At 40.9% G+C, this 26,114-nt stretch overlaps 1 protein-coding gene across 1 annotated transcript; it reads left to right on the forward strand.

Annotated features, from left to right (window-relative positions):
* Window positions 1-1,169: 1,169 nt before the first annotated feature.
* On the forward strand, window positions 1,170-13,763 carry LOC103353217 (SHC-transforming protein 3). Its single transcript, XM_008276078.1, has 12 exons — window positions 1,170-1,682; window positions 3,961-4,031; window positions 6,567-6,627; window positions 6,743-6,862; window positions 6,970-7,023; window positions 10,006-10,057; window positions 10,181-10,307; window positions 10,397-10,589; window positions 12,000-12,072; window positions 12,966-13,050; window positions 13,156-13,303; window positions 13,400-13,763. Exons 1-12 carry the CDS (start codon window positions 1,170-1,172, stop codon window positions 13,526-13,528), a joined length of 1,626 nt encoding a protein of 541 aa, XP_008274300.1. The 3' UTR covers window positions 13,529-13,763.
* Window positions 13,764-26,114: the final 12,351 nt, after the last annotated feature.

Genomic DNA, 26,114 nt, shown 5'->3' on the forward strand with positions numbered 1-26,114 from the left:
TACAATCTGCGTACTCCTTGTTGTTGGAAGAAAATAATCTTTCAATCAGGAATAAGTACAGTATGTAAAACACTCTTTAGTCGGCGCCTTGCTTATTGTTCTGATAAGAACCAAACGGAAATGCAAATGTTCTTGTTAAATCCCCTTCCTCGTGTGAGTTCATGCAGGTCATTTGAATAACACATGCATTTGTTACACTGTGGAATAATGGTGTTTATTGTGTGGGTCAAGTCAGTCTGAGCCTTTTCCTGCAATACAAATACTTCAATTAATTGAAAATATTTTTAGGAGACTGAACCAAGCTAATAATGTACTAATATTACACTTTAACAGCATCTCTGAGGTGCTGAGGAGAGGAACAGAGCACTCATATACTCCACTGGCTCTGCTTCAGTGTATAACTGTGAGTGCAGTAAGTGTGTGTGTGTGTACAGCATGAGTCACCCTGCCCGCCTGTGATTGGACGGTAGTTTATGGGTGAGGGAGGGGAGAGAGAGAGCCTTAGGGGCCGTCTGTCAATCTCTCCTCTGCTCCATTCACACGTTCATCTGCATGCATCGTCAGAGGAAGTGAGCGAGAGTCTCCTCATTCATAAAAAAAAAAAAAAAAAGAGAGAGAAAGTTCATTCATAAAAGCTGCACAATTCAGCTGAGCCTCAGAAAGAAAAGACAGGAGGGGAGGAAAGTTGATGAAGCAGAGCTGGAAGCCTGGCAGCTGACTGAGAAAGTGTTCGGGTCAGTAGGATGGGACTCAGCACGAACGGAGCGGAGCAGACTGGACTTTAAACCGCACAGGACGCCCCCCAGTCCCACTCTGGTGAGTTGAATCCGGTGTCGAGTGCAGCAGGAATCTCATCAAGTAACCTGAGAACACAGGATGCTACGATCATTCTCCACAGATCAACTGATTTGCAATTGAATCAAAACTTAATGTTTTTTATGCTGCTACCAGTCAAACCTCAGTATGCAACAACTGCGACTTTTCTTTCTTTTATCTTTCTTTACTTTGTTCCAGTTTTCTCCTCGTTGATTATGAGAGAGCAAACCTTTCCCAGGTTCAGATCACAGACAGGACTCTTACCAGGCAGGTCACTTTTGCAGTCATCATCCGTACAATGCAAACCATTGTTGTTGCATATCTGATTGTGACACTTTCTCTTATCTTCAGGTATGCTGAAACGCACTAAATACAGCCGTCTGCGCAACGATTCGCTGACATCGCTGGAGGATCATCCCCAAAGAATGCTCCCCCTGAAGAGGGACTTGTGCTTAGACTCTGATTTTGCTCAGCTGGATCCTGGGACGCCTGCACACCAGGGCCCGTCCACCCTGAGGGACTTCATCCCCCGTGTGGCCAACATCCGACTGCAGAGCCCCATTTCCCTGCGAGGCCTGAGGGGACAGGCAACCACGGGACACACCAGCAAACCCTCATCCAGACCAGAGTGGGGACCTGATGAGAGGTTTTGTAGCCCCCCTTCCTTTAGCGCGCCCTCGTCGACCGGCCAACAACTCATCCACCCTGCTCTGCGCTGCATGAAGAGACCCATCAGCCTGCATCGGATGGCCAGCCTCCCCTGGACACCTGGCTGTCCTCCCTGCTCCCAACACGGAGACGGTCTGTGCTGTTTGAAGACTTCCCCCGCAGTAGATGACAGCAGAGCGGTTCACCACCACATCAAGGTACCTCTATCTACACTGTGCATGAATTGAACTGCATTTGAACCACTACATGTTGAAGCTTCTTTACTTTACACTCTGCAACAAAGTGCAGTTGACCCCCGAATAACCCTGCAGATAGTTTCATTCCTGATAAAAAACAAACAGGACACATGTGAACATAGGAAGCACTCTTTGCCACACTCCGGCTCTCTCTTTGGTCTATCCACACCATCACTTTGTACATTCACCCCCTCCCTCCCTCTCAGATAGAGCTTCCTGTGTAGGCAGTAGTGACTCATCCTGCTCCTCTCTAGTTCAGCTCTGCTTGTGTGTGAGTGTATCTGGTATCAGCAGAGCCCATGCTGTCCTAGAACCGGAGGTGTGTCCGCATGGATGATTAGGGCCCCGCGAGCTGACCGCTGATGGAAATGAGAACGGACTGTCTGATTGTCCTCTATAAACAAGCACACACATACATTACACTTCCGCCCACTCACCCCACCCACACACACACACACACACACACACGTATTGATTTAAGTCTGGTTTCATCAATGGACTTACTCATCCTGCCTTCAGCCTATAGCATTTGCTTTACTGGAACTCAGGGCCAATAGCAGCTGGACTGTCCAGTGTGTATCCGAGCACATGGCCTAAATGTTGCCTGGTTGCTTGAATTCCTCCTCAATCCTTTTTTTTTTTTTAACATCTTTACAATCATATCCGTTTTCTTTTAGCGTTTGGCTAATTCTAATTCACAATACGTACACACACACAGGGAACATTATTTAGTCCGGCCTCACACTCTTGGTTAAAACTACGCAAGCTGCTTTCTGTATGAGCCTTGTTTTCACTGATTTCTTCCAGCTAAACGTCCTGAAAAGAATCAAGAACAGAGACAATAAAAGCGTAACAGAAAGCTGCAATGATGGAAAAGATGTGGTTTGACTTTTCCTATTTCTTAGGCAGACTTTGTGCCACAGATTGAACCCACTGCTGTTGTTTTAATTCCACTTAAAACTACATACAGGGAACAAAATTAAAGTACCAACCTCAACCCTGGACCCCTACAGTGAGAGGATCCGGTGGCCCCATTATGCTGTCGGGGGATTTTTGCTGACATTGTTTTGACCCACTTCTCCCCTTGGAGAGACAGGTCACTTCAAATCAATGCAAAGTTGTTCTAAGTAATCACTTTCACCCCATAGTAAAATATTTCCATCCCAGTCGGAGCGGTCTCCTCCAGGTGACAGTGCCTCCGTTTATTGAATCATTTACTGAATGATTTGATAGATGTAAAAACGATGTGAATCTGAATCATATGTTACAGCATTTGCAGATCTGACCCCAGTTAAACATGTATTGGAAACCATCATCAAAACACCAAATGAGGGAATACCTTAGAGTTCCAGAGACTTTGTAGAATCAACGCCAAGGAGCATTGAAGCTGTTCGGTTTGTTATTCATAACCACTCTGGAAGTCTTTATTTCAAACTGCACCAGTGTTTGTAATGCAGCTGGTAATCAGGCTAAACAGCTGATTGTTTTCCACCTGGTATCATTGTTCACTCTTTAATTTTCTTCCATGCTTGAGATTTATTAAAAAAGCTATAAAGCAGAATTACAACACAATGCACAAAATAAACTTTTTCAAATTATCACTTCAAATCACCTCGTTATCGAGTTACACAATTCTTGATGCATTTTGCAATATAGTTAAATTGATATTTATTCCAATAAAACATAATGAATTGATGAAAGAGGAAAGGATTAAAGATGAAAGATGAAACCCAGTGGAACATATCAATACTGTCAAAAACAAAACAAAACAAAAAAACTCTTCCTCTGTGCTGAGTCTGTGGTCGGTTTATAGGCTTTCTGGAAGTATCAACAAAATGATCCATAAAGTGCAGAACAATGTGGTCCAGTGGTTTCCTTTTTTTTTTTTTTTTTTGCTTGTGGCCAGTTAAAAGTATAAAATTCTTGTTGCAAACTTTATCGCTGCTGTAAAAAGATTGTCCTTCATTACATTCATATTATTAAACATTCTTGTTAGAGGTCTCAAGAGACAAAGTTATGTAAAAGGGAAGAAACAGAGAAAAAATCATGAAACATGTTGTTTTCTCTTCCAATCTTTCAACCTCTGAGAAGGACACTTAAGTTTTCGGAACAGGACAGAAACATTGCCGACATCAGCACTCTGTCTGAGGTCACTTAAGACTTTTACTGTGGTCGTCTCTTAGTGTATCATTTTACTCTGAAATCAGTGAGTAAGTGGCGTTTTGCTGTGTTTTCCCAGTACATGGGTAGCGTGGAGGTGACCCAGTCCATGAGAACCCTCGACTTTGATACGAGAATGCAAGTCACAAGGTAGGAGGTCCTCCCGGTGACACCGCACACTCACAGACACTCACAACGTTAAATACACATATTCCACATGAATGTCTCACCGCTTCACAGTCTGATGTTTTGCATGTACAGAGAAAAAGAAAAAATAAAGACAAAAAAGCCTGTATCCTAAATGAATCCAGCATATATTATCCAATCCAGACATGTGCAGCTTATTTAAAAAAAATATATTCAAAGGGGGAAATTAATTAAATGTATAATGTTTCATAAACCGGGGCTTTCTCATTTGATATTTGCATTCTAGTGCAGGATGCCAAAACACAGCGACCTCTGTTCACAGCAGCGCACTTGAATGATCGGGCAGAAAATCCAATTAGATGAATTTCCTCCTAATGATGTCTCATAGTCTTATTAAAGGGGAGAGAGAGGCAGAGAGACCTTAATCCATTACACACAATTTGTTTTCAAGGAAGAGAAAAGCTCTTCCTGCTTTTGTGTGTGTGTGTGTGTGTGTTTGTGTGCTTTGACCCCTCCGACCCGACAGTCAGCTCTCTGAAGACACATGACCAGGAGTGTGTTCAAGTGTCACTGCTTCAGAGAGATGCCTTTCCTCTACTTTATTCCGCGAATCTACTCTGTGACTTCTGTACAAAAGCTCATCGAGGCATGTTTCGTTGAACGCTATGATCAGTGGTCGTCGTAGTTGCAACGTAACAGTGTAACAGTATCATCACAAAAATGTACTAAAGCATCAAAAGTACTTGTTATGTAGCAAAATGTCTTCTTTATAACTTTCCAATGTGAACATATGAAACTCAGTTCAATAAAAATACACCAAACGGGCACTAAATGCACAGAGGGTAAAGATACTCAACATGTGAAATTGTTTCTACTCGGTCTGTATCTGAAGGAACATCATTTGAATAAAAATGAACAAACACTGATGAACCTCAGCTTTCTACGTGCTAAAACAAGTGATAGCTCTATTTTGGAAAAACAAAAACCTCATAGACCAACGATTACACCTTGGATAAAACAAACCTCTCCTAGAAAAAATGACCTCTATACTAAAAAACAAACAAAGAAAAAATGAGGAAGTTTGCAGACCCTTTATAGATGATGTAAAAAACTTCAACTGAGGAGTAGCTTCTTGTCAGCCTGTTGCAGATTTGATGAAGAATATGTGTGGATGAGAGGCGCAGTTCATTGTTTATTGGTATTCTATTCTTCCCTGCAATTATTTTTCTGTATAAATGTGTTTATTGAAAAAACAATAAAGATATTGTTGAAAGAAAAAGAAAAAAAAAAACATGTCAGTGTCAGAGCAGCAATATTTTGTCAAATTCTATCTTCTCTTTTTCGCACAGCATTCCAACACACGGGATGTCGTGAAACAGCCAAGCACACACTATACTGGGAATGTAAATGGGCAAACTGAGAGTGGGAGTCATAGACCACAAATCACAAGTCAGTATCAACCATTTGCATCAGGCAGTGTCACACATCTGCGATGCAAAGAGTTGATGAGGTTGTCGATGCTGGACACGTTCATCCAGAGCTGTCTGGCGGTTTTCTTAGATGATAAACGGTGGAGTTGTGGACGTTCAAGTGTCTGGCTGCGGTCCTAACTGACACACCAGCATCCAACATGCCAATATCCATTTTTCATCTTTCTCTTGTCATTTTGTGGCGTCGTGTCACTTGAGTAAAGCTGCATTTTTAAGGTGGATGTTAATATTCACTGGTCAAGGGAGCGTCTGGTGTCTGATCACTGTCCTTTGAAGTGAAACCTGACGAGGGTGTGGATCGACCGAATTATCAAAGATTTGTCACTAGATTATAATATTGAAGTATTATCAAAGTTGCTGAGGTTTTATTGTATGAACAGCATTAATTAGGTGAAGTTATTTACTCAACTTTTCAACTTAAGTATAGTTCACTTAACTGACAACTATACTTCTGAATTAATTTTAGGTTTTGCGTGAAAGAAATCGCTTGAGCTCACTAAATAAAATGACATTTACAGAGTTTTGTTAGAGGATTTAAAGATTGGTGAAAGAGAACTTAGCACTCCATTAGTGTTCTACAGAGATTTATCATGTGATCTGTGACTTGTAATGGAGTATGCTTACATTAATGAAACGTTTATTTCACTTAAGTAAAAGATCAGAATTTTTCTTCCACATCTGGTCAATAATACCAACTGTATGTTGTTATTATTGTTGCTAGAATCTTGATCTGAAACTAAAGCTGTCAAATATTTGCAATATATAGTAGAAGTTAAGTACAAATACCTCAAAATTGCACTCATGTGTTGTACTTGAATGAACGTATTTTCTCTCCCACAGCACACACTGCCACTTCTGTATGTAAAGTTACAGTATATGTTATATTTCACTGTCGATGAGCTTCTTGTAATACAGTTTCCTTCCTCTAATATTTTCACATGCAAGTCACATGTGGGCAGGATGCACCGGATCACATATTTACAAAGGTGTCTCTGTGCTCGGTGCGTCTGAATGTGTACATGTTAATCATCTGTGTGTGTTTGTGCAGGGAGGCGATCAGCAGACTGCGTGAGAGGACGTCAGCCAAAACAGCAGTGAAAACTAAAAGGGTGAGGCACGAATACACACACACACACACACACGCACACACACACACACACACACACTAGCTAATACAACCAACAGAGGCGTAACTGGAACAACTGTGATTTCTGCCCTCATCAGCCTGTGTGTAAGGGGCTGTCGGCTGTTCTGGGTCAAATCAACCTGCAGTTTTCCGGCAGCAGCATCATCGTCACCGTCTCCACAGACAGTGTGACTCTGATCGCTGCCTCCTCCTTACAGGTGACAGCTTCAGCTACGGCTCGGCCACATTTTAACTGCCGCACATCCGCATTAATGTGTATAAACCTTTCCTGTATTTGTGTTTGTTCCTGCTTTCTCTTACACAGAAGATTGCCCGACACCCCATGCAGGCCATTTCATTTGCCTCAGGAGGAGACCCAGTAAGTTCATTTTCTCACAAGTACAAACGCATTCATGGTTCAAGCATATGCACACACACACACACACACACACACACACACACGTACACACAGCGAGTAATTTGATTTAGTTTGATTACTGCTTGGTTTGCTGCCATTCGCAGAAAATTTAATTATTTCCTGCCCCAACTCTTGATCACTCTATACTTTTAATTGGTGGTGGGAGGCTCAGGGTCTGTAATTACCAAACATAAGACTCTAATGAAAGATAAAAACCCCTTCTTTTCCAAGAATATAAACTATTCATCAAATTTCCTTGCTAATATTCTTAAAGAACCCCAAAAGTTTCTTATAAATCCCTCTACAGTCATCGATTAAATCCCTACAAACACCTCTCTGTGTATCAAAGTTACACATTTTTACACATTCTTGTCATATAATATCTTAGATGTAATTCTACACAATCTGTCCCTCCTCCATTCACTGCAGCTGAGGCACACCAGCTCCCCACAACTCTGCTCAAACACTATAAATCTACTCGACGCTACAACTAGCAATACATGTTCAAGCCAAAAAACAATTCTAAGGAGGAATAATGACACAGAAAGTCCAACCCTGCAAGTTTACAGGATTTGTTCCTCAAGTTTGTTTTGTATGAAACCCCAGAAGCCTCAGTTCATGATGTGACACTGTCATCAGCACACTGCAGTTTAAAGGTGGAAATGCTCAGCCTTAGAACCGACTGCTTATTTTTGCTCACTTTAACATGTAAAAAAAAAAACAAACCATCATATAACTTATTTCTGGACTTTTTCAAATGTCATTCTGGTCCAGTGAAGGCGACAGAGAGATTTAGTGCATGTCAAAATTCAGATAAAAGGTCTTTTATCGATACAGTTGATGTCGTTCAGTGTTAGTTATGAAGCTGCTCCTGATTTAATTTGGTTGTTTTTTGAGGGCGGAAATTTAAAAAAATAGCCTCGAGCTTAAACACTTAATGGATTTTTTTTCCTGCAATCATTTTGTAAGCATCTCTATTGTCTGTACTGGTCAGAGGGACAAGAAAGTCCTTTTATTAAGATACTTCTGTGACACACCTTCTCTACCATTTTCCTATGAAAGCATATTATAAATAGCAAATGGAAAATGATTTTAAGGATTTTGCACCTATAAAATAAATATTTATTTAAGGTGCATGTTTGAAATAAATTTTTGTTACTTAAAACAATAACAGATGTGGGATAAATTCTTCTATCTGATTGGCTATTCCTGCTACAACCATGTGACCACTTTAAAAGTTACTCTTGCACTCAAGAATAAGTCCCTGGATAAATCTGTGCTATGCTTCACACTCAGCAAACAAGCATTTTACTTGTAATTGGGCTTGCTTTAACACTTAATGTAATTCTTTGGATCATTCATGTCTATAAGCAGCAAATCATGAAATATTTTCCTGTGAATTCAAACACTCATCAATGCTGGGATGTGCCAAGTGTGTTGCAAACCATTTACTCTTTTCTATTTTACTCCTTTTTTTTCTTCTTTTTTTTTTTTTAACTCCGTGTCCACATTATTTCCATATGACAGAATTTGGGTTATTCATGCTGAGTGGCCTAACTGCCTATAATGGATTGGATTAAAAAAAAAAAAAAAAAAAAGAAATCAATGCAGCTCTATTAATCTATGAACAGCCAGCAGGACATGTCAGTCCAGCTCAAACCCTGCTTCACTTATACAACCTGTACCTTGGTTTGCATCAGTAAGTTCACAATGCTGTGTGCACACTGCAACATTTCATTTTATTACTGCGCAGTTGAACTGACCAAAGATGAGAGAAAACAGGAAGGTAGTTTCTCTCCGGGAAATACAGTGAAGCTATGGATGGGATTATAGCCGGCTGTTTAATTAATTAGCTACAATAATCTTGTAGTGTGCTCTAAGCCTCTGCTCAGTTGGCTTGGGCACATGGAAGATAGCGAAGGGAATTAAAATCAATCTGCCACAGAAGCTTTATGGTGAAACATATTCAGCTGACTCTGCTCTTGTATTCGCATCAGACTGGTGGAGAGAGAATACATTAAACAGACAATACACACGGATAACCGTCAGCTGGAAATGTCCGTGCTGTGTTTTCAGTGATGAAATGTGCTGCTACCAGGCCGCACTATGAATCCAGAGACTGAGCACAGATTCTAAACCCACCTAATATACATGTTTTACACTGAACCAGCATGTCAAGAGGTATAGTATTGCCCATGCAGGGACACAAAACAAACAATACGGAGACTGAAAGGTGGAGTGTGCGATTTGAATTCTGTCTGTCCTAAATGTGAAAAAAAACAAAAAACAAATTGACCACCTAATTCCAGTTTTGTTTTTAAAAAAAAGCCATTTAAAACAAAGAACAGACATTTTTTTCATTACAAATTAATTGCAGATTACCCTGAGATACCAAAAACATTTTGCTGCTGCAGTCTACTTGGCCTTTCTCACCATAGTGTGACTACTGAGTCAGTTTTCTCACTTTATGATTCTAATTTACTTATGCTATGTATATATTGGCATCTAGCACCTTGTGGCCACAGTGGCTGCTGTTCAGCAAAAGTCTGAAAAGTGAAGTCAACGTGGCAGCAGGGGGGCAAAAAGAAGTCTGATTGTGCAGCAGTCTATGAGAAAATTAACCTAATTCTCACTGGATTTGCTACCTTAGTTAACCTTTTCCTATTGAGCTTATAGTTTGAATTACTGGTTTCAAGTCTCCTTTAATACAGAATGATCTTATTTAGTAAATTATGGTCCAGTTTTGAGTAAAATAGACAATCAAGAAGGGTGTGCATTAGGGCGTGTCTGCCTTGTATAGATGTGTGTTGTGACCCTCAGTCAGATCCACGTCTTGTTTCCAAAAACCAAAATGCCACACTATGGTCACTATATACATTTTTTATATACAGTCTATGGTTTTAAGTCATGTCTTTTATTATCTTCCTCTCCATTTTTCTACAGGACATGGCAGATTACATCGCTTACGTTGCCAAGGACCTTGTCAATCAGAGAGGTGAGGGAAGGTTTTGTGACAATGAGTTGGGTTTTCTCTGGAATTTCTTGCTTCATTGTGCAAATGCCCAAAAACATACTGTGTTTCTAACAGACAAAACATTTCTCTGGTTGTGTCTGGTAGCCTGTCACATCCTAGAGTGTCCTCAGGGTCGAGCTGGTGAGGTTATCAACAGCATTGGTCAGGCCTTTGAGACTCGCTTCCGGCAACTTCTGAGCCAAACGCCGTCGCTTCTCTCCACCAGTCCCAGGTTGTCCTCTTATTAACGCTACATAACGCAGTGAGTCGTCACACTGTTCGTCCTCAACATCTGAACATCATGTAAATTTCTACTATCAGCTCAGCAGTGAGAATCTGTCACAAACGGTGCCCAGAGGAGACAATAAAACACCAAAACGCCAAGCGGGAAGGTGAAGTCGGTGACCGCCGTGATTACTACAATGTGATCCCAGGAAAGACGCCTCCTCCTGGTGGGATAGAAGACCTGCGGATCACAAGGGAGGAGACCAAACAGGAAGCCGACTTAACTGGGGTGAGCGTTAACTGTACCACCAAAACAATATTTACTCAGTTGAGCTTGTAGATGTATTGTATCCTTGGAAACAGAAGTTTGACCAGAAAGGAAAACTCAAGACAAGGTCCAAACTGTTATTTCCAAAGCCTTAAACCACATCTTGTGACCTTCCCCAGAATATTAAATTGCTCAGCTGTCATTGAGAGGGTTTAATTGTGCTCACGTCAAAATGATTATATTATGTAAGTGTACATTAGATCTTGTGTTATACACTATACAATGACAGAAACGGCAACCACTGCACAATTCATGGGCTTTGGTTAATAGCTTCAGAAACAAGCTGGATGTTGTGTTGATGATTTAGATTATTTACTCCACAGTGGTGGTGATTATTGTGAATGTGGTGTTATATTTGCATTAGCAAAATTTGGTCATTTTAACTTTCCCTCAGGTGAAAAACCAGTGTTTTATGACCGTAACACGTCCTAATGGTGGTTTTTATATGCTGGAAGACACATCATGAGCAAAATAAACATTCAGTGCCACTGAGCAACTCTACCTTAAAACATTACATTGGAATTTATTAAAATGAACTTGTCTTTTCCAGCTATCTTAGTGTAAGTAGTGTTCATTTCTATGTAGTTTAACTTAAAATGTCTCATTTAATTAAGTTTATGACACAAATGTAGCATAAAAGCAGACTTTTGAGGATGCTCTGAGACTCTTTTTTTTTTTTTTTTTTTAATTTGAGAAAACATGGTAGAAACTTGCTGTGTGTCGTTCTTAAACCACGTTATAGTTGTTTCTTTTCACAATAATCAAAGCAGTTCTTACCAAAACAAAAGTTCTTTGTATGGAACTCAAAAATGGCTTCAACAGCTGAGGCTCTTTAAACTAAAAAAATAGCAAAGGAAAGCGAAGCTGTAGCCGTTGTATATGTGACTAGGTGATTCATCATAACATGTTTAGTTTCTGGAACTTGTTTTACAAGGTTCAACAATGTAGCTCAGCTAGTTTTACACTTTTTTTTTTTTAATGTAAAAAAAAACTCTAAATATGAAACTTTAATAAACAGAGATGACATAAACTTTTAGATCTCTCTTTATTCAAGAATACATTCACCAAACACAAATGTTCCTACATTTATACTTTTGAGTGACTCTGTACAGTGTAGATTTATTTGCTGGTCACAGAGGAGAAGTGGTGGAGGTTTTTAGTGCCTTGCTCAAGGGCACAGCAACGGTTGGTAATAAGCGATACACTTCAGCGCTTCTCATTCACTTCCCAGAATTGTTGTGCCAGTCTGGGAATTGAGACGGCAGCTTTCCTGTCATGACAACACATCTCTAACCTTTAGGCCATCGCTGCCCCTGAATGCTCTCAGACAGACGCAGTCTTGTGCGAATGACTCATCTGCTGTTGTTGCAGGTCTGTTGGTCTCGACCGGTTTCGCTCTACGAGAACTGCTCCGTCCCTGAAGAGGCTCCAGCTCCACCTGCAGGTGAAAACCATCAACGGTCCTCCAGCCCGATTTAAAATGTATCTGTACACCGTGTCTGTCTGTATGCGTGTGTGTCACTGTGATGAAAGTAATCAACTAGATTTACTCAATTAATCTATTTCAGGACTTTTTTTTTTTTTTTTAGGGAATTTCACTTTACTTGAGTGTTTGGATCTTTTCTTAGTCGATTCTTCTAGTCCACTACATATTACCCTTTTATTATTTCACTATATTTATTTTATGCTTAGTAACATTGCAGATTTAAATAATAATATAGCAGTTAATCAACAAATAAATTCTGATGAGTTATTATGGGTTACAACACAATCATTTATTGATCCGTGGAGTTGAATCCACAAAACCTCCCATCAATACAGACAGTTCAAATTAGTCTCACTTTTAGTTACACTTTTAGTTTAATTGAATTTCCCTTCTGGGATAAATAAAATATTTTAATTTCATTTCATTTTACCACCATTAAAGTGATGCACACATGAATGCATCAGTAATTATTCACACAATTTAAGGTGTAGTAGAAGAAAGGATGCCACCAAAAAAAAGCTTTTCATGATACTCCTATGTCTGATAGCCTCCCCAACCTTTGTGTCTGAGCCTATTAGGCTCCAACATTCAGAGTGAAGTCGACCCATTTAGTTTACATGATCAAACTGCAGCCAAACTGCACCCCTCAATTATAAATTTAAGTTCAACACGAAGTTTAAAGTGGAGTTGGTTGAATCTGAAACTGATTTAAAGATAGTTTTAGATTAAGATGAGATTTGATTTCAATTCAAGTTAAAACATTTGGTGCAACAGAAGAGTAAAAAAAGAAAAAAAAAAGCTAAAATCTTGGTTTAAAGGTAGTAATTCTTCTTCAACTTCATCTCCATCAGTGCAGTCTGAGGTTGAACAGTCCACTCCACCGACTGAGACTCTGGTCCAGAACCTGATCCAGGAAGAAGAATGGTTCCACGGCAGGTGAGTAATCAACATCTCTGCATCTATTTTTGTCTTTCAGTGACTCGTTAATGTCTGTTAATGTCCCTCTTTGTCTCTCCAGTAACTTTGTGTCCTTCTTCCCAGGTTAGGAAGGGAGCAGGCGGAGTCCCTCCTCACCTGTAGCGGGGATTTCCTGGTCAGAGAGAGCAGCTCTGCCTCTGGTCAGTATGTCCTGAGCGGTATGGAGGGAGCCACCGTGAGACACCTCCTGCTGGTCGATCCACATGGACAGGTAGAGCTGCGCTGTTGGATTTCAGATGCACTCATACACATTTATTGTTACTATTACTACTACTAACCCTGCTGTCTGTGTTTTCTGTGCGACCAGGTGCGGACGCGCGATCAGGTGTTTCTGAGCGTCAGCCACCTGGTGCGGTTCCACATGGAGAACCAGATGCCCATCGTTTCTGGAAGCAGTGAGCTGTGTCTCAAACAGCCAATCCTGCAATCACACTAGAATCCACAGACTGTATGTGTCAGAAACAATGAGCCCACGCAAGAACATTTTAAACCCTTCTGCTGCCCGGAATAATAAAAACAGCCGAGTCCTGTCAACACAGTGGACTTCATTTCCTGTGAGCGGTGGTGATTAGACAAAATTGCATCAATTTGTTGGGACAATATTGCATTATTTGGTCTTTACAGTGCTGTGTCCGTTTGATTTTTCTAACACGAGTAAATTCTCAAGCCCCTCTCTGTGTCTTCTTGCCTGTGTTGAGACCAGCTGTGGCCTGCAGAACTTCCCACCTCCCTCTCAGGCTGAATTCGCTGATGTTTACTCAAGCACAATCTCTGGTGTTGGGAGGAAACGACCAAAATGTTGGCAGACTTTACCAATCATATTTTTGCAAGATAAATTTGTCTTGTGCTCATTTGTTTTGATTTTTCTGGGGGTTTTTTTTGTTATTGTTCCCATTTCCCAAGCTTGACTTTTGAAAATAGCTTTTCATCCCACTTATTTCTCACATTCTGAATATGGAGTTCAAAAGCTCTTTGTTTGACTCAGATAAGCTGGCAAACATACAGATTCAGAAGTTTGATCAAATAGATCTTCATTTTTTTCAGCTTTCCAGTGAGATTTTTTTTAAGACTTGCACACACAACAGTACACATGATTACCTGCAAATAGGAGATTATAGGCTTTACTGTGTCTCTACTCAACCTCACACGGTGCAGCTTGAAAGCAGCTTTAAATTTTGCACAAAATGAGCCACCCAGTAAACAATAAAATTATTAACCTGCATGTTTAAGTTTCAAATCTTAAACAACTTTAGAGCAGGACTCTTGAATACAGTATTTAGAGGCCCATAAATGTTTTCAGGTTTTGCAAATCAAATCATCACAACATCAGGTGCTTTACTGTATTATACTCTTAATGCAACATAAAATCACCAGCTGTAGTGTCTGGATGTAAAAGGTTTAGAATTTCTCTTTCTTCTTAAGGTTAAAAAAAAATAAAAATTTGCAAAAATGTTCCTTTTTTATTTTACAGATTTTTTAAAAAAATCTCTATATATTATACAAAATAATAATGAATATACAAAAACAGACATTGCATTTTACATATTTAATGTAAAATAATAAATAAAACCCCTTGAATGTAAATAATCATCAAATTTCAATTTTGAAGGATTTTTGATACATAAAATGTCATTCATAATTTCTCGCAATTTCACTTCTATTTATTGAATAGAAGAGACTGTCTGATAGAGTAAACTTATGTCTAACATCAGATACAATTAATGACAATTAACAGAAAAAGATGTAATGTTTCTATATCATTCTAAACCAGGGGTGCCCAATCCTGGTCCTCGAGAGCCCCTATCCAGCATGTTTTAGATGTTTCCCTCTTCCAACACACCTGATTCCAATGATCAGGATCGTTATCAGGCTTCTGCAGAGCTTGATGATGAGCTGATCATTTGAATCAGGTGTGTTGGAAGAAGGAAACATCTAAAACATGCTGGATAGGGGCCCTCGAGGACCAGGATTGGCCACCCCTGTTCTAAACGATTACATATGCGACTATGGCAAAGAGATCAACTTTTTCACTGTCTGGATTCTTCAGGCCACAAGATGGTGCTGTCACTCTTTACAAGAGTTCTTTTCCCTTCATCATACACTAAAATATACTTTCTGATTTGTCAAATACCATCTGGTGAGATTTCTAAAACTGCATTTTCCCATCATCACATGGACACACATGTATAACGTCTTCATGAGGAAATATGACAAATGCACACATGCTAAAACCACAGATCCAAACTACAACCACCTTCTGCATTTCGATGGTTATTTCTTGAAGCAGATGTGTGTCTGAGAGAGCAGTAAAAATGGCTGGTAGTAAACAGCCTATAATAATTGCTGCAGCCCCTCTCCCTCACTTTTCAGCACCCTGTCACTTGTAGATTTTGGTGAAGTAAAAGATGACTGTGTGCTGAAAGTATGCAGTCGACTGTTTTCGGGGCTGCAGCCCTCGCCGTCCTCTGAGAGGCTCGGAGGGTCTCGCCCACATTAATCACCCTCGGAGCAGCTTGCTGGGCTGAGACTGGAGAGAAACTGGCAGCTGACGGGGAGAGAAGCAGCTCTGCTAAGGACTGATACAAGAAAAAGATAAACATTGATAGTGTATCTAAAGAAAAACAACACTTGAAGCGTTTCTGTTCAGATAACGTGAAGCAAAGAATTCACATGCTTCTTAACTTCCCACTATTCTCAGCTTATGGGTTGTCCAAAAGTCCAGAAAAATGTTTAGCCGGCTCTTTTCTACACCCTTTATGCACAACTGAAATGCAATCACATGTGCATCATTTGATTTAGACTCTGCCCAAACTGAGAATCAGATCATCTGTTAATATGAAAGGCTTTCACAAGTGTGAAATTAAGTGCTTTTTCATCCAAGTGAAGTGGTTTCCCTGCTTCTATTACGTCCCTGTGGATTTTCTGTGAGTCACACGGGCCTCACCCAGAACAACTCACCAAGAACAACAATGATCTAGTGTGTGATGCCATTCTTTCAGACTTGTGAGGCCTGCTGACGGTCACATGTTGTCAAACCTGTGAGGTCACAGTTTGACCTCTGACCCCTCATTAATGTCAGAGCAGCAGCTGGTCGACCTGTGTGGTGTTTCTGTACGAGCAGCAGTGAGAGGAACAAGGGCTGGATACGTTTCTGAGTGACTATCTTTGAAGAAGTATTCAGCCACTAAATAGAAACTCACCAAACAGTCATTTTACTGTGTGACTAACCATTATTGATAATTAGGAATATATGTAATAGGAAGATGATTTGCTCCATATTCTTCTGCTGGACCTGTCCAGGGCGTCCCCTGCCTTCGCCCTAAGTCAGCTGGGATAGGCTCCAGCCTCCCCGCAACCCTCGTGAGGATTAAGCGGTGTATAGATAATGGATGGATGGATTCTTCTGCTGGATAGAAAGAAGAGAGAAGCACATTTTGGGATGGTTTAATATGAATTCTGGCACCTTTATAAAATGCATTGAGTTCAGATGTGCTCAAAATGATCACAGTCAATATTCCACTTAACACAGTGCTTAAATATTTAAGCTATCAATACACTATGTGTTCACTGCCAAATGGTCTGTTAAAGGATATGAACAGCTTGTCCAACACATGAAAACGACTGGGAACATGGAGCCATTCACTTCTTTTGTAGACTGCGAGGTAACCAACTGACAGTGTCAAGTCCAGGTAGGTAACCTTCACCTCCACCTCCTGTTGAGGAAACACTCTCTGGGCTAACCTGGAGAATCTAGACCATTTGTCTCATTGTAGGCCTGTATTTTGACACCTTTATGAAATATTTAAACACTGTATGTGTTGGATGCCAAAGGAGCTTTTAAGTTATTTCTACTTTGCCAGATTTCTACACTGAAAGTTCTACACTGAACAAAAATATAAAGACAGAATGCAAACGGTCTTCTTTTCTCCCTTTTCTTGCTGTTGTAACAACCCTCCACCAGTCCACCAGGCATCCCTGTATTTTCCTGTGGCAGAGGCTGAGGAGGGTCATCAGCTGATTGAGCCACACCTGGGCCCAGGAGCTCAGCCTTAAAAGGCCTCCATCATTCTCTCACTTGTTCTCAGACAGGTTCTCTGACAGGAGCTCTTTCTGGCAGGAGCTGCTTGTCTCCAGAAACACCTGCAGTATGGTTTTGGGGGTTTTGTTTGGTTGTTTTTATTCACCTTTTGATTGTTCTTTTGCTGAAATAATTCATTTTAGTCACTGGATAGCTGTTGTCTCCTGGTTTTTGTTGCAGTTTTTGAGCCAAGTTGTAACACTGTGGTCAGAAAAGTGTTACATTTAGCCAATTGTGCACAAAAAGGGACAAATTCTTGACCACTGAGTTGACTGACATCCTCATCAGGTACAACTCCTTTGACCAGAGACTATAAAAGTGCAGAAGTGAATGACACTGATCTTCTCATTACAATGCGATGTTCTGCTGGGTTCTTTGACATGTACCTCCCACACAGGCATTGCTACAATATGGAACCGGTACTACTCCCCAACACCAGCAGCCTCCTCCTGCAGGATTATGAACTCTGCCACACCACAACAACTGACTCAAGGAACACGACCAAGAGCACGCAGCTTTAACCCAACGTCCAAACTCCCCACATTTCAATCTGATCCCCAGAGGTCGAGTATCCAAAGCCTGACAGGTCCGAGCTGTTTCGGGGGCAGGAGGAGGACATACACAATGATGGGCAGGTGGTTTTATTACTGTGGTTGATCAGTGTATACCTGTGCTGTATGTCTCAACAAAACAAACAGTTTGTTTGTTTGTTTGTTTTGCCAACACCTGTTTCTATAAATACACAATGATGACTGTGAATAATCAAAATGACAATGACAGATAATTCATTTGCTACGAGTCTGATTATTCAGTAATCAGGTATCTTTTTAAGTATCTTCATCTTGTTATTTTCTTATTCTTGTAGCCACTTGGTCAAACTATTCAATCAACTTGAACATGTCAGCTGTGATGCATTTTCTTCGACTTTCTGACTCTTTAGAGACCAATAGAGTTACTGCATTAGTTGATCAAATAAGCAGTTTATAAATCAATAAATAAAATGTTTGATAGTTGAAGTCAAATGTCCACTGTGTATATAATAACTTTTGTAACCATGTAAACAAATGATTAAACTCACTAAATAATGTGCAATAGCTGCCACATATTCACAGCTGTGCTTTGCTTTACACCATTTTATGATAATCTAATTAAAAGCATCACTGATAAAGCAATTCTTTTTCCATCTCCACAACAAGAAGTTTTCTTTAGTCACAGGGTTAAATCTAAAGTCTGCAGCTCAACCCACAGTAGGAACTTTACCTTGAATTAGGAAACCACGTGTTGTGTGTGCATTTGTTAGTGCATGTGTGTGTATTCCTTGAACCAGGCCAGTGACATGACAGCCTCAGAAACAGGAAATGATAAACATTCAGAATAATCTTCAGGTTCTGTGGCTTTGGTTCAGATCCAGAGCATTAAAAAGCCTGAACTCTTTGAATTCCTTTGCTGAATAAACTTGAGTGCTGATGAGCCTGAGGGCATTAACTTTAGACACACATGCTCACACACACACTGTGCATATGACAAAGCATTCCCAGACCCCGAAGCGCCTTAATGGAACAATTAAAGTCATAAAAAGCGCCCAGAGTACGAGAGCATGAAATTGTTCCTCATTTCAATGTTATCAGAGTCACACAGAGTTCAGATCTGGAAGGAAACAAAGCAAGACTTGGCCACTGACTGGGCCATGTTGCAGCAGTTTCTGCTACGCCAAAATCTACATGTATGTTCCTCCAGAGACAGAGCCGAGGAGGAGACATGGGAGTCATGTGAGGTTTGCAAACAAATGCACACAAACAAAGAGACCAACGGGTTTTTGTGCCTGGTTCTGTTTCCTGTTTCCACAAGTCAGGAACCAGTGAGGGCGTGCTGTGGAGGAGCGAGCCAAGAGCCTCTGTTAAATGAGTATACAGTGAGTTGCTGTTGGCCGGAGCCAGTGCAGAATAGATGAGTGTGTGTGTAACCCCCACAGCGATCGCCTCACTCCTCAGCAGTGCTCGACTTGAGCTTTTACCTCCCTCTGCTCCCAGGCCACAGCCCTCTTACCCCGGGCCTAGCATGACAGCTCGTCTCTGATGGTGTGATGGGTGTGTGTGGACTGTTGGCAGGCCTTTCTGAGCGGAAACACACACTCACATGCATGACACACTCTGTCCTCAAGCACAACATGCCCCGGAGTTTCTTTACCTCGTCCAAATCTTCATCTTTCCACTCTCGCTTTATCACTGGAAACTAGGTCAATGTCAGTTCATGTCATTAGCTTCTGTTCCAGCTGTGTGTGCTCTTGTGTGTAAGTGTGCACGTGATCGTGTTCAGTTAGCAGCCATGCTTATCTGCCACTTGGCTTAAGAACTTCCTTGAAAATGTTTGTTTTCATGCTCTGTGCCGGTGGATTGGAATCGAGTCTGCATTTGTGTGTGTGTGTGTGTGACACGGTGATGATGAGGGGGTGGGGGATTCCAGGATTCTTGCACGAGGCAGCAGACAGATGTGGGAGACTTGAATCAAAACTATTTTGTTGGCCGACTTCAAAAGGCGACTTTTCCTCCTGTGTTGGTCTCTTGTTGCTTTCCATTCCTCTGCTGTTCCCTCATGCTTTGGCCAGCAGCTCACACTTCTCCCTTGGATTTCAAGCAGGATGGATGTTTCAGTGAATCTTTGTCATGCTACGCTTTCTGTCTGGGGTTCTGCAGACCCAATGGCCTCTTTAGCGGCTCAACAAGTGGACTTAGTATTAGTTTATTACCTTTTTAAATCATTTTATGAAAATTGCTTATTATTAGGGATTTTCTTTGCACTAGATCCAATCCAAGTCATTTAATATTTAGTATCTGCTAAAACCGAGTCACAATCCAACACCATTTTTCTGGACAATACACACTTCAAGTACATTAAAGTTATTAAAATCTATCCAGTGCATATTATTGACAGCTGAATAGCTCGAAAATGCAGTCAGGAAAAATTGTATTTCTGCATCCAAGCTGTTCCCGAATGTTACATTCATGGTTATCAGCCTTGTAAAGCCCTGTAAGGCCCTGTCTGAAACATAGCGTAGAAAGGGTGTACCACGGCTGGGTAAGCTTCAAAGACAGTGAAAACTTGTGTTCAGCTAACCTAAAATATATGTCAGAAACTATATTTTAGGTTAGCTGTAGTACCTGGTTGCACCACCAGGTGGAGCCTTTTACTGTTTGATAGGCCAGGAGCCTCGGTCTACAGGCAGTTTTACATTGGCATGCGGGGAGCACTGTAGATGCTTAGCTAGCAACAGGCCACCATGACAAAGACTTCTGTGCGCCATAATGGCCTCCAAACAGAGCTCATGTGCTTAATATGAGCTGGGATTAACTAAGACAGCAGACCTAAGTCCCAGTGGTGTATGCTGTTGCTGCTGATTATTGATCTGGAAAACTATTTGAAATTTGCATCCATCCATCCTTTTTCTTCCCTCTATCTAAGGTGCAATAACATCGCAGTCATTTCTGTATTTTGTCATCTTTATCAAGTGTCCAAGCCGATACGAGGAGTCAGCAATGAGAAAACTTACCTCTTCAGAACTTTTCTACATATTGGGTCATGGAATAAAAATATTTGAAGAAATCACACGTTGCTGTTATTATTAGTCGTGCTGCTCTGTGGATGGCACTGTCAGCCGGTTGGTTGGTCCTCCCCTTTGGTCCAGACTAAAATACCACACTGTTTGATGAATTGTCATGAAATGTTGCAAAAACATTGCCAGACAATAAATCCCACTGAACTTCACACCATGTCTTGACCTTTTATAGGTCAGAGATTTCCCTTTTATCTCAACATCTTCTTGAAGATGGGCAACAAATTTGCACAGACATTCATGTTCTCTTCAGGATGGATTACAATATCGTTAGTCTCTTGCACCATCATCAGGTCAAGATTTCAGTTTGTCCAATACTTTCACCAAACACCTGCATAAATAAGGACATGTTTGACAGTTTCATCACTCGCTGCACTCAGTGCTTTATGCTAAAAAGCTATTGTTGGCGTGATAATGACATTGTGGCCGCAATATCATTCTGACATTAGCATGAAGCGCAAAGCACCAGTGGACTTAAATGCAGCCTCACAGAACTGAGAGTGAGGCTGTAAAGTCTTGGTCTTACCTCATATACAGTAGTGGGGTCCAGTATCAACAAACCTCAAGGCTTAAGCTCCTTGTTCTCTTTTCTATCATCTCTTCTTCTTTGTTGAAAACCCTTTTCGACTTCATCGTCCTCACCTCCTCTTCTGCTCTCAGTTTGCGAGGAAAGGGTGTATTTATACTTGAATTGATGTCCCAGCATAAAGGAATCACAATAATACTGGAGCAGTGTGTTTATTGGCATATTGCTCTATCTGTCTATTTGCATGGAGTGTGTTTATGGGTTTCTACATCTGAGAGTGTCTCTTACAGATGGTGACGGTGAACCACCGGCGGGAAAACTCAGCAGGGAATGTTTTCCATCCCTAAGATGGTCAGATTTGTGTGTGTGGGGGACACCGGCTCTGCATAAATCACATGTGGAGGGAGGATAAGTAGGCAGCTAGACCAGCCTGGATACTATCCAGTGTGCACCACAGGGGACAGACCCCGAATAAATCTTTAAGTATTTAGACACAGGGTGTGAACAACACAACATAAAAAGATGATATCATATTTCAGTTCAATATCACAAACTACAGCCTCAGAAATTACCCTAAAATTAAATCAGCACCATATGAAAATATACTATAAACTACTAAATGTATTATTTAATGCCAAGCAATTGTATTTTAACATGACAATACCTCATGAATTTATTAAAGCAACAGTGATATCACTATTAAATGTGAAGTTATAGTCAAAGGATGGTGAGCTTAGATCAGCTTGAAGACTAGAAAGGGGGGGAAAACAGCTAGACTGACCATTTCAGAAAGTCCAAAAACCAGTCTACCAATCAGTCTACCATCTACAGCTAAAGTTATGTCTGTGTGATAAGGGCCTATGATGTTGTGCAACCCTTTTTCACAAAAATGATGTTAGGAGACAGGGCTACAGCTACAAGAACTCCTAATACATCACACAGAACAGATAATAGTCAGTGGTCAGGTCTGGCTTCTTGCATTTTATGATGTAAGAGATAACAATGGAGATTCTTCTTTTTTCCTTTGAAGATTTTTTTTTCTTCATAAATTTACTGTGTAGGATCTCAATAATCCAGGTCAAGGAAGAGCTTCTGTGCAATTGGACTTCTCTTTTTGGTTCTCAAAGACAATTCACCGCTCATCAAAGAGGCTTCCTTATTTCTAACCCAATGTCTCTTGCCTTAAGGTGTTAATGGTGGTGAAACTTTCTGAGAAGAAATATCACGACTGAATTATAAGTACCTGATAGGTATTGCCATAGACCTCCTCCTCTGTGTCTGTTCCAGTTTAACATAGTTTCTATTCAACCATCTGTCCACTCTGTCTAGAATGTGGACATTGTTGTCCTCAAAGGAGTGTCCCTTAGTATCCTTTAGATGCAGGTTTACAGCTGAGTCTTCTGGACTGATCCTTCAGTCTCTGCTATATATAAGTCTCGGCACTCCTTGCTGCATTTGACGGCACATACAACCTTGTTCGGCTTGTGTGTGTGCGCCATTTTAAATTCATTGCAAAGCAAACAGTGAAAAAGCAGATATGAAACAAGGCAGGGGTAGGCTGTAGCATGCAACAAAGGTCTCCGGCTGGAACCTGACAGGTGACGTTGCAGTTTTGCACATTAAAATCTTAAGGGCATGTTGATTTTTGCGTGTGAACAAAATTAACAAAATTATCTCTACTACAAACCATCTGCTTGTCACAACTACAGCTCTCTACACTGAATGCACCATCAAAAACATTCCTCCCTATTACCATGCAGAATAGAATCAAAGATCCATCAGGCAATGTGGAGATGGTATGAACATGGGAAATTCAGCACTAGTCTCTATGGTGGGAGACAAGCTAACTCCAGCTTTAAGCTTTCTAATTCACACCGTATGTCTGGTTAATCCATAGTCATGTCTGAGGCTGCCAGGCAATCAGTGGAGGCTCCAGGAAATCACTGGTCCTGGTCAAGAAAAAGTCAAGCGCATAATCCCAGAAAAAACAACAACTTGTCCTTTTTATACTTCACTGTTCGCATCGATTAAACAAAAGACATGTACTCATTAACTAATAACCTAACAGGTGTTACCTTAGGACAGCTTCAGGGTTGCTGTACTTCCTCATTTCCAGTTCAGTTGCACCTCTAAGGAGGAGGCCACGGCCCTGGTCCCACTTTGGAGGTTCTGTAGTCGGTTTGCACAGCAGGAGCCAGTCGGTTGTGTGACACGACTATAAACATGACAGAGAACACTAAAGACACACTTTGCATGACTTGAGTCAACAGAGACCTCTCTAAAATCACGGAACGCCTGTCATGTATGAGTCTTAGTTTCATTCACTTTCTTTCATCTATTTACATTGATCATGTGGAATCAGTATCAACTGTGACCTCTTTAATCAGTAGAGTTGCAAACCAAACTATGGCAACCGGTTGCTGAGTAACAATGAAGACCCATTTTATTTTACCCCAAGTTGCTGTAGTTAGATAAATTATCATCGCACAAGGACAGAATTTTCAGTATTGAAGCTACGGACATCTTGCCAGTGAACTTTTTTCCTCAAATACAACAACATCTTTTCCTGGTCTATTTCTAAACAGCAGTCATACAAATATGCTAATTGTACATGCATCCATTGTTGCACAACAAAAAATTATGAACATTGACTGCAAGATAAGAAACTATAAGGAACCAACTATTAACATAATTCTAAGCTAGCCTCGATACAATAACAACATTATAGAATTTCTTTTTTGGATTTCCACTCCCTAAAATTTTCAGTGGCATAATGAGAAACTTCTGTTGTTCTAGTCTTCAAGTTGAGCTGAGTTAACCGACTGCTAGTTGTTGTTTTTTTTTAAACAGATCGATATAACTATTAGCAAGAATGCACCGAATGTCTCATTGATACATATATGTATGAAACTCTCATGAAAAGTTGGCCTGCCCTGACTCTAAAAAAACAAATATTCCTTTATTAGTTGTTGAGATAACCCAGTATTTTATCTTTTTGAACAATTGGGGCAACTTGCTGCAAGGTGGTGCAGTTGTTTTGCACTGTTGCCTCGCAGTAAGAAGGTCGCTGGTTCGCGTCCCGGTGAGGGCACTGGGATCTTTATATGAAGTTTGCATGTTCTCCCCGTGCAGTGTGGGTTCTCTCCGGGTTCTCCGGCTTCCTCCCACACAATCCAAAAACATGTTGAGGTTAATTGGTGATTCTAAATTGTCCATAGGTGTGAATGTGAGTGTGCTTGGTTGTCTGTCTCTAAGTGTAGCCCTGTGATAGACTGGTGACCTGTCCAGGGTGTCCCCTGCCCCCCCCCCCACTTAACCGTTTAACTGAGAACATTTTGACCTGTGTGCAGACTGTGTCAAATACACAGCATTGTGAAATATTATGCTTGGTCAGCAGTTGCTGTCCAAGTATTTAATAAACTTGGTTTCATAAAGTGTGAAACTCGTGGTTTAACTTTTTACAGCGCTGCCACCTTCTGCATTTATACAGTGTACACACCCACTCTTTATGTGCATACACTCCTGGGTGGTTATACTAGCAGATTCAAGTGTGTTTACCGGTCCCATTAAGATAAGCTCTTAATATTAGTCATGAAGGATGGAGGGGTTGTCTCACTATTTTTCTCCATCCATGGGGGGCGTGTTCTGGTTCAATGTTCTTTTTTCTCTCAGTCAGGAGAGAGAAAACATCCAGGTTAAGTAAACTGGCTCTTAAACTCCGATCTCAGGACACTCAGGAGTGACTCATACTGTCCCTCGTCTCCTCCTCCTCGTAGATGTGGCTTGAAAGAGGCATCCTCACCATGAAAGGGACCAATTACAACTTTTTATGACCCAAAAAATTATATTTTACTCTTCTGGGGAAACAATTTTTTAAGGGAAATGAGTTCATGCAGCGCCTACAAGGAAAATGATCCAACTGGAGGGGAAAAGGGATTCCTCCGAGTTATTCTGTGGTTATGTTTGAGTTTGTGCTGCAGCAGTGCGCTGTATATGTGCAGTGTATGCTCTTGAAGGAGACCATATGTGATAATAGAAGGCCAAGCCCAAAGGGTTGATAGAATTCCATCATTACATTATTCTCATGACAACAGCAACAAAATGGAAAAAGCACCAGAGGCTAAACTCCCAAATCACATGTAACCCCATTGCACACACATGAAGAGAATGTATGTGAGCGAAAGAGTGAAGGCGAGGAGTGTGGGAGATGGGGAGACTCATTTCTGCTGCAGCTCATTTTCTTGAAATATTTCACATGAATATTGGCAGCAGTTGTGCTGCAGAAGACAAAAGGAAATGAACCGTGGCTGCTGGAGCCAAAGACAACACACAGTGTGAGAAAGTCTCGCTACAGTTACTGCTCACAGCGCAGTGAGACACAATCTCTATCTAAGCTATTAAAAACTGCCTTGGGATATGTTAAATGCATGAGCAAGAAGATGAGGTGGTGAAAGAGTATTGGTGGAGAAAAAAAGGCTTCTGTCACATTAAAGCAAGAAACATTACAAAGTGCCAGTTGTGTTATTATTAGCTGACAATGACTTGGTTTGTCTGAGAAATATTCTTTTGGTAGAGAAATCCTGCACACAAACAATCACACTCTAAAAATGTTTTTCTAGCCTCTGTTGCAGTCTCGCTATTTCAGGCTTTTTAGTTCAGCCATTTCAGGCCAGAGGAGTAAACATTCCCTAAAATGAAACCCACGCTCGGTTCCTCACAGTGAGGAGATTAACTGAGAAAAAGGATGGGGTGAGACGCAGACAGAGGTGGGTGAGAAGGGAGGGGGAGGAGGAGGAGGAGGAGGAGGA

The sequence above is a fragment of the Stegastes partitus genome, unplaced genomic scaffold, assembly GCF_000690725.1.
Source record: "Stegastes partitus isolate 25-593 unplaced genomic scaffold, Stegastes_partitus-1.0.2 Scaffold64, whole genome shotgun sequence".
NCBI lineage: Eukaryota > Metazoa > Chordata > Actinopteri > Pomacentridae > Stegastes > Stegastes partitus.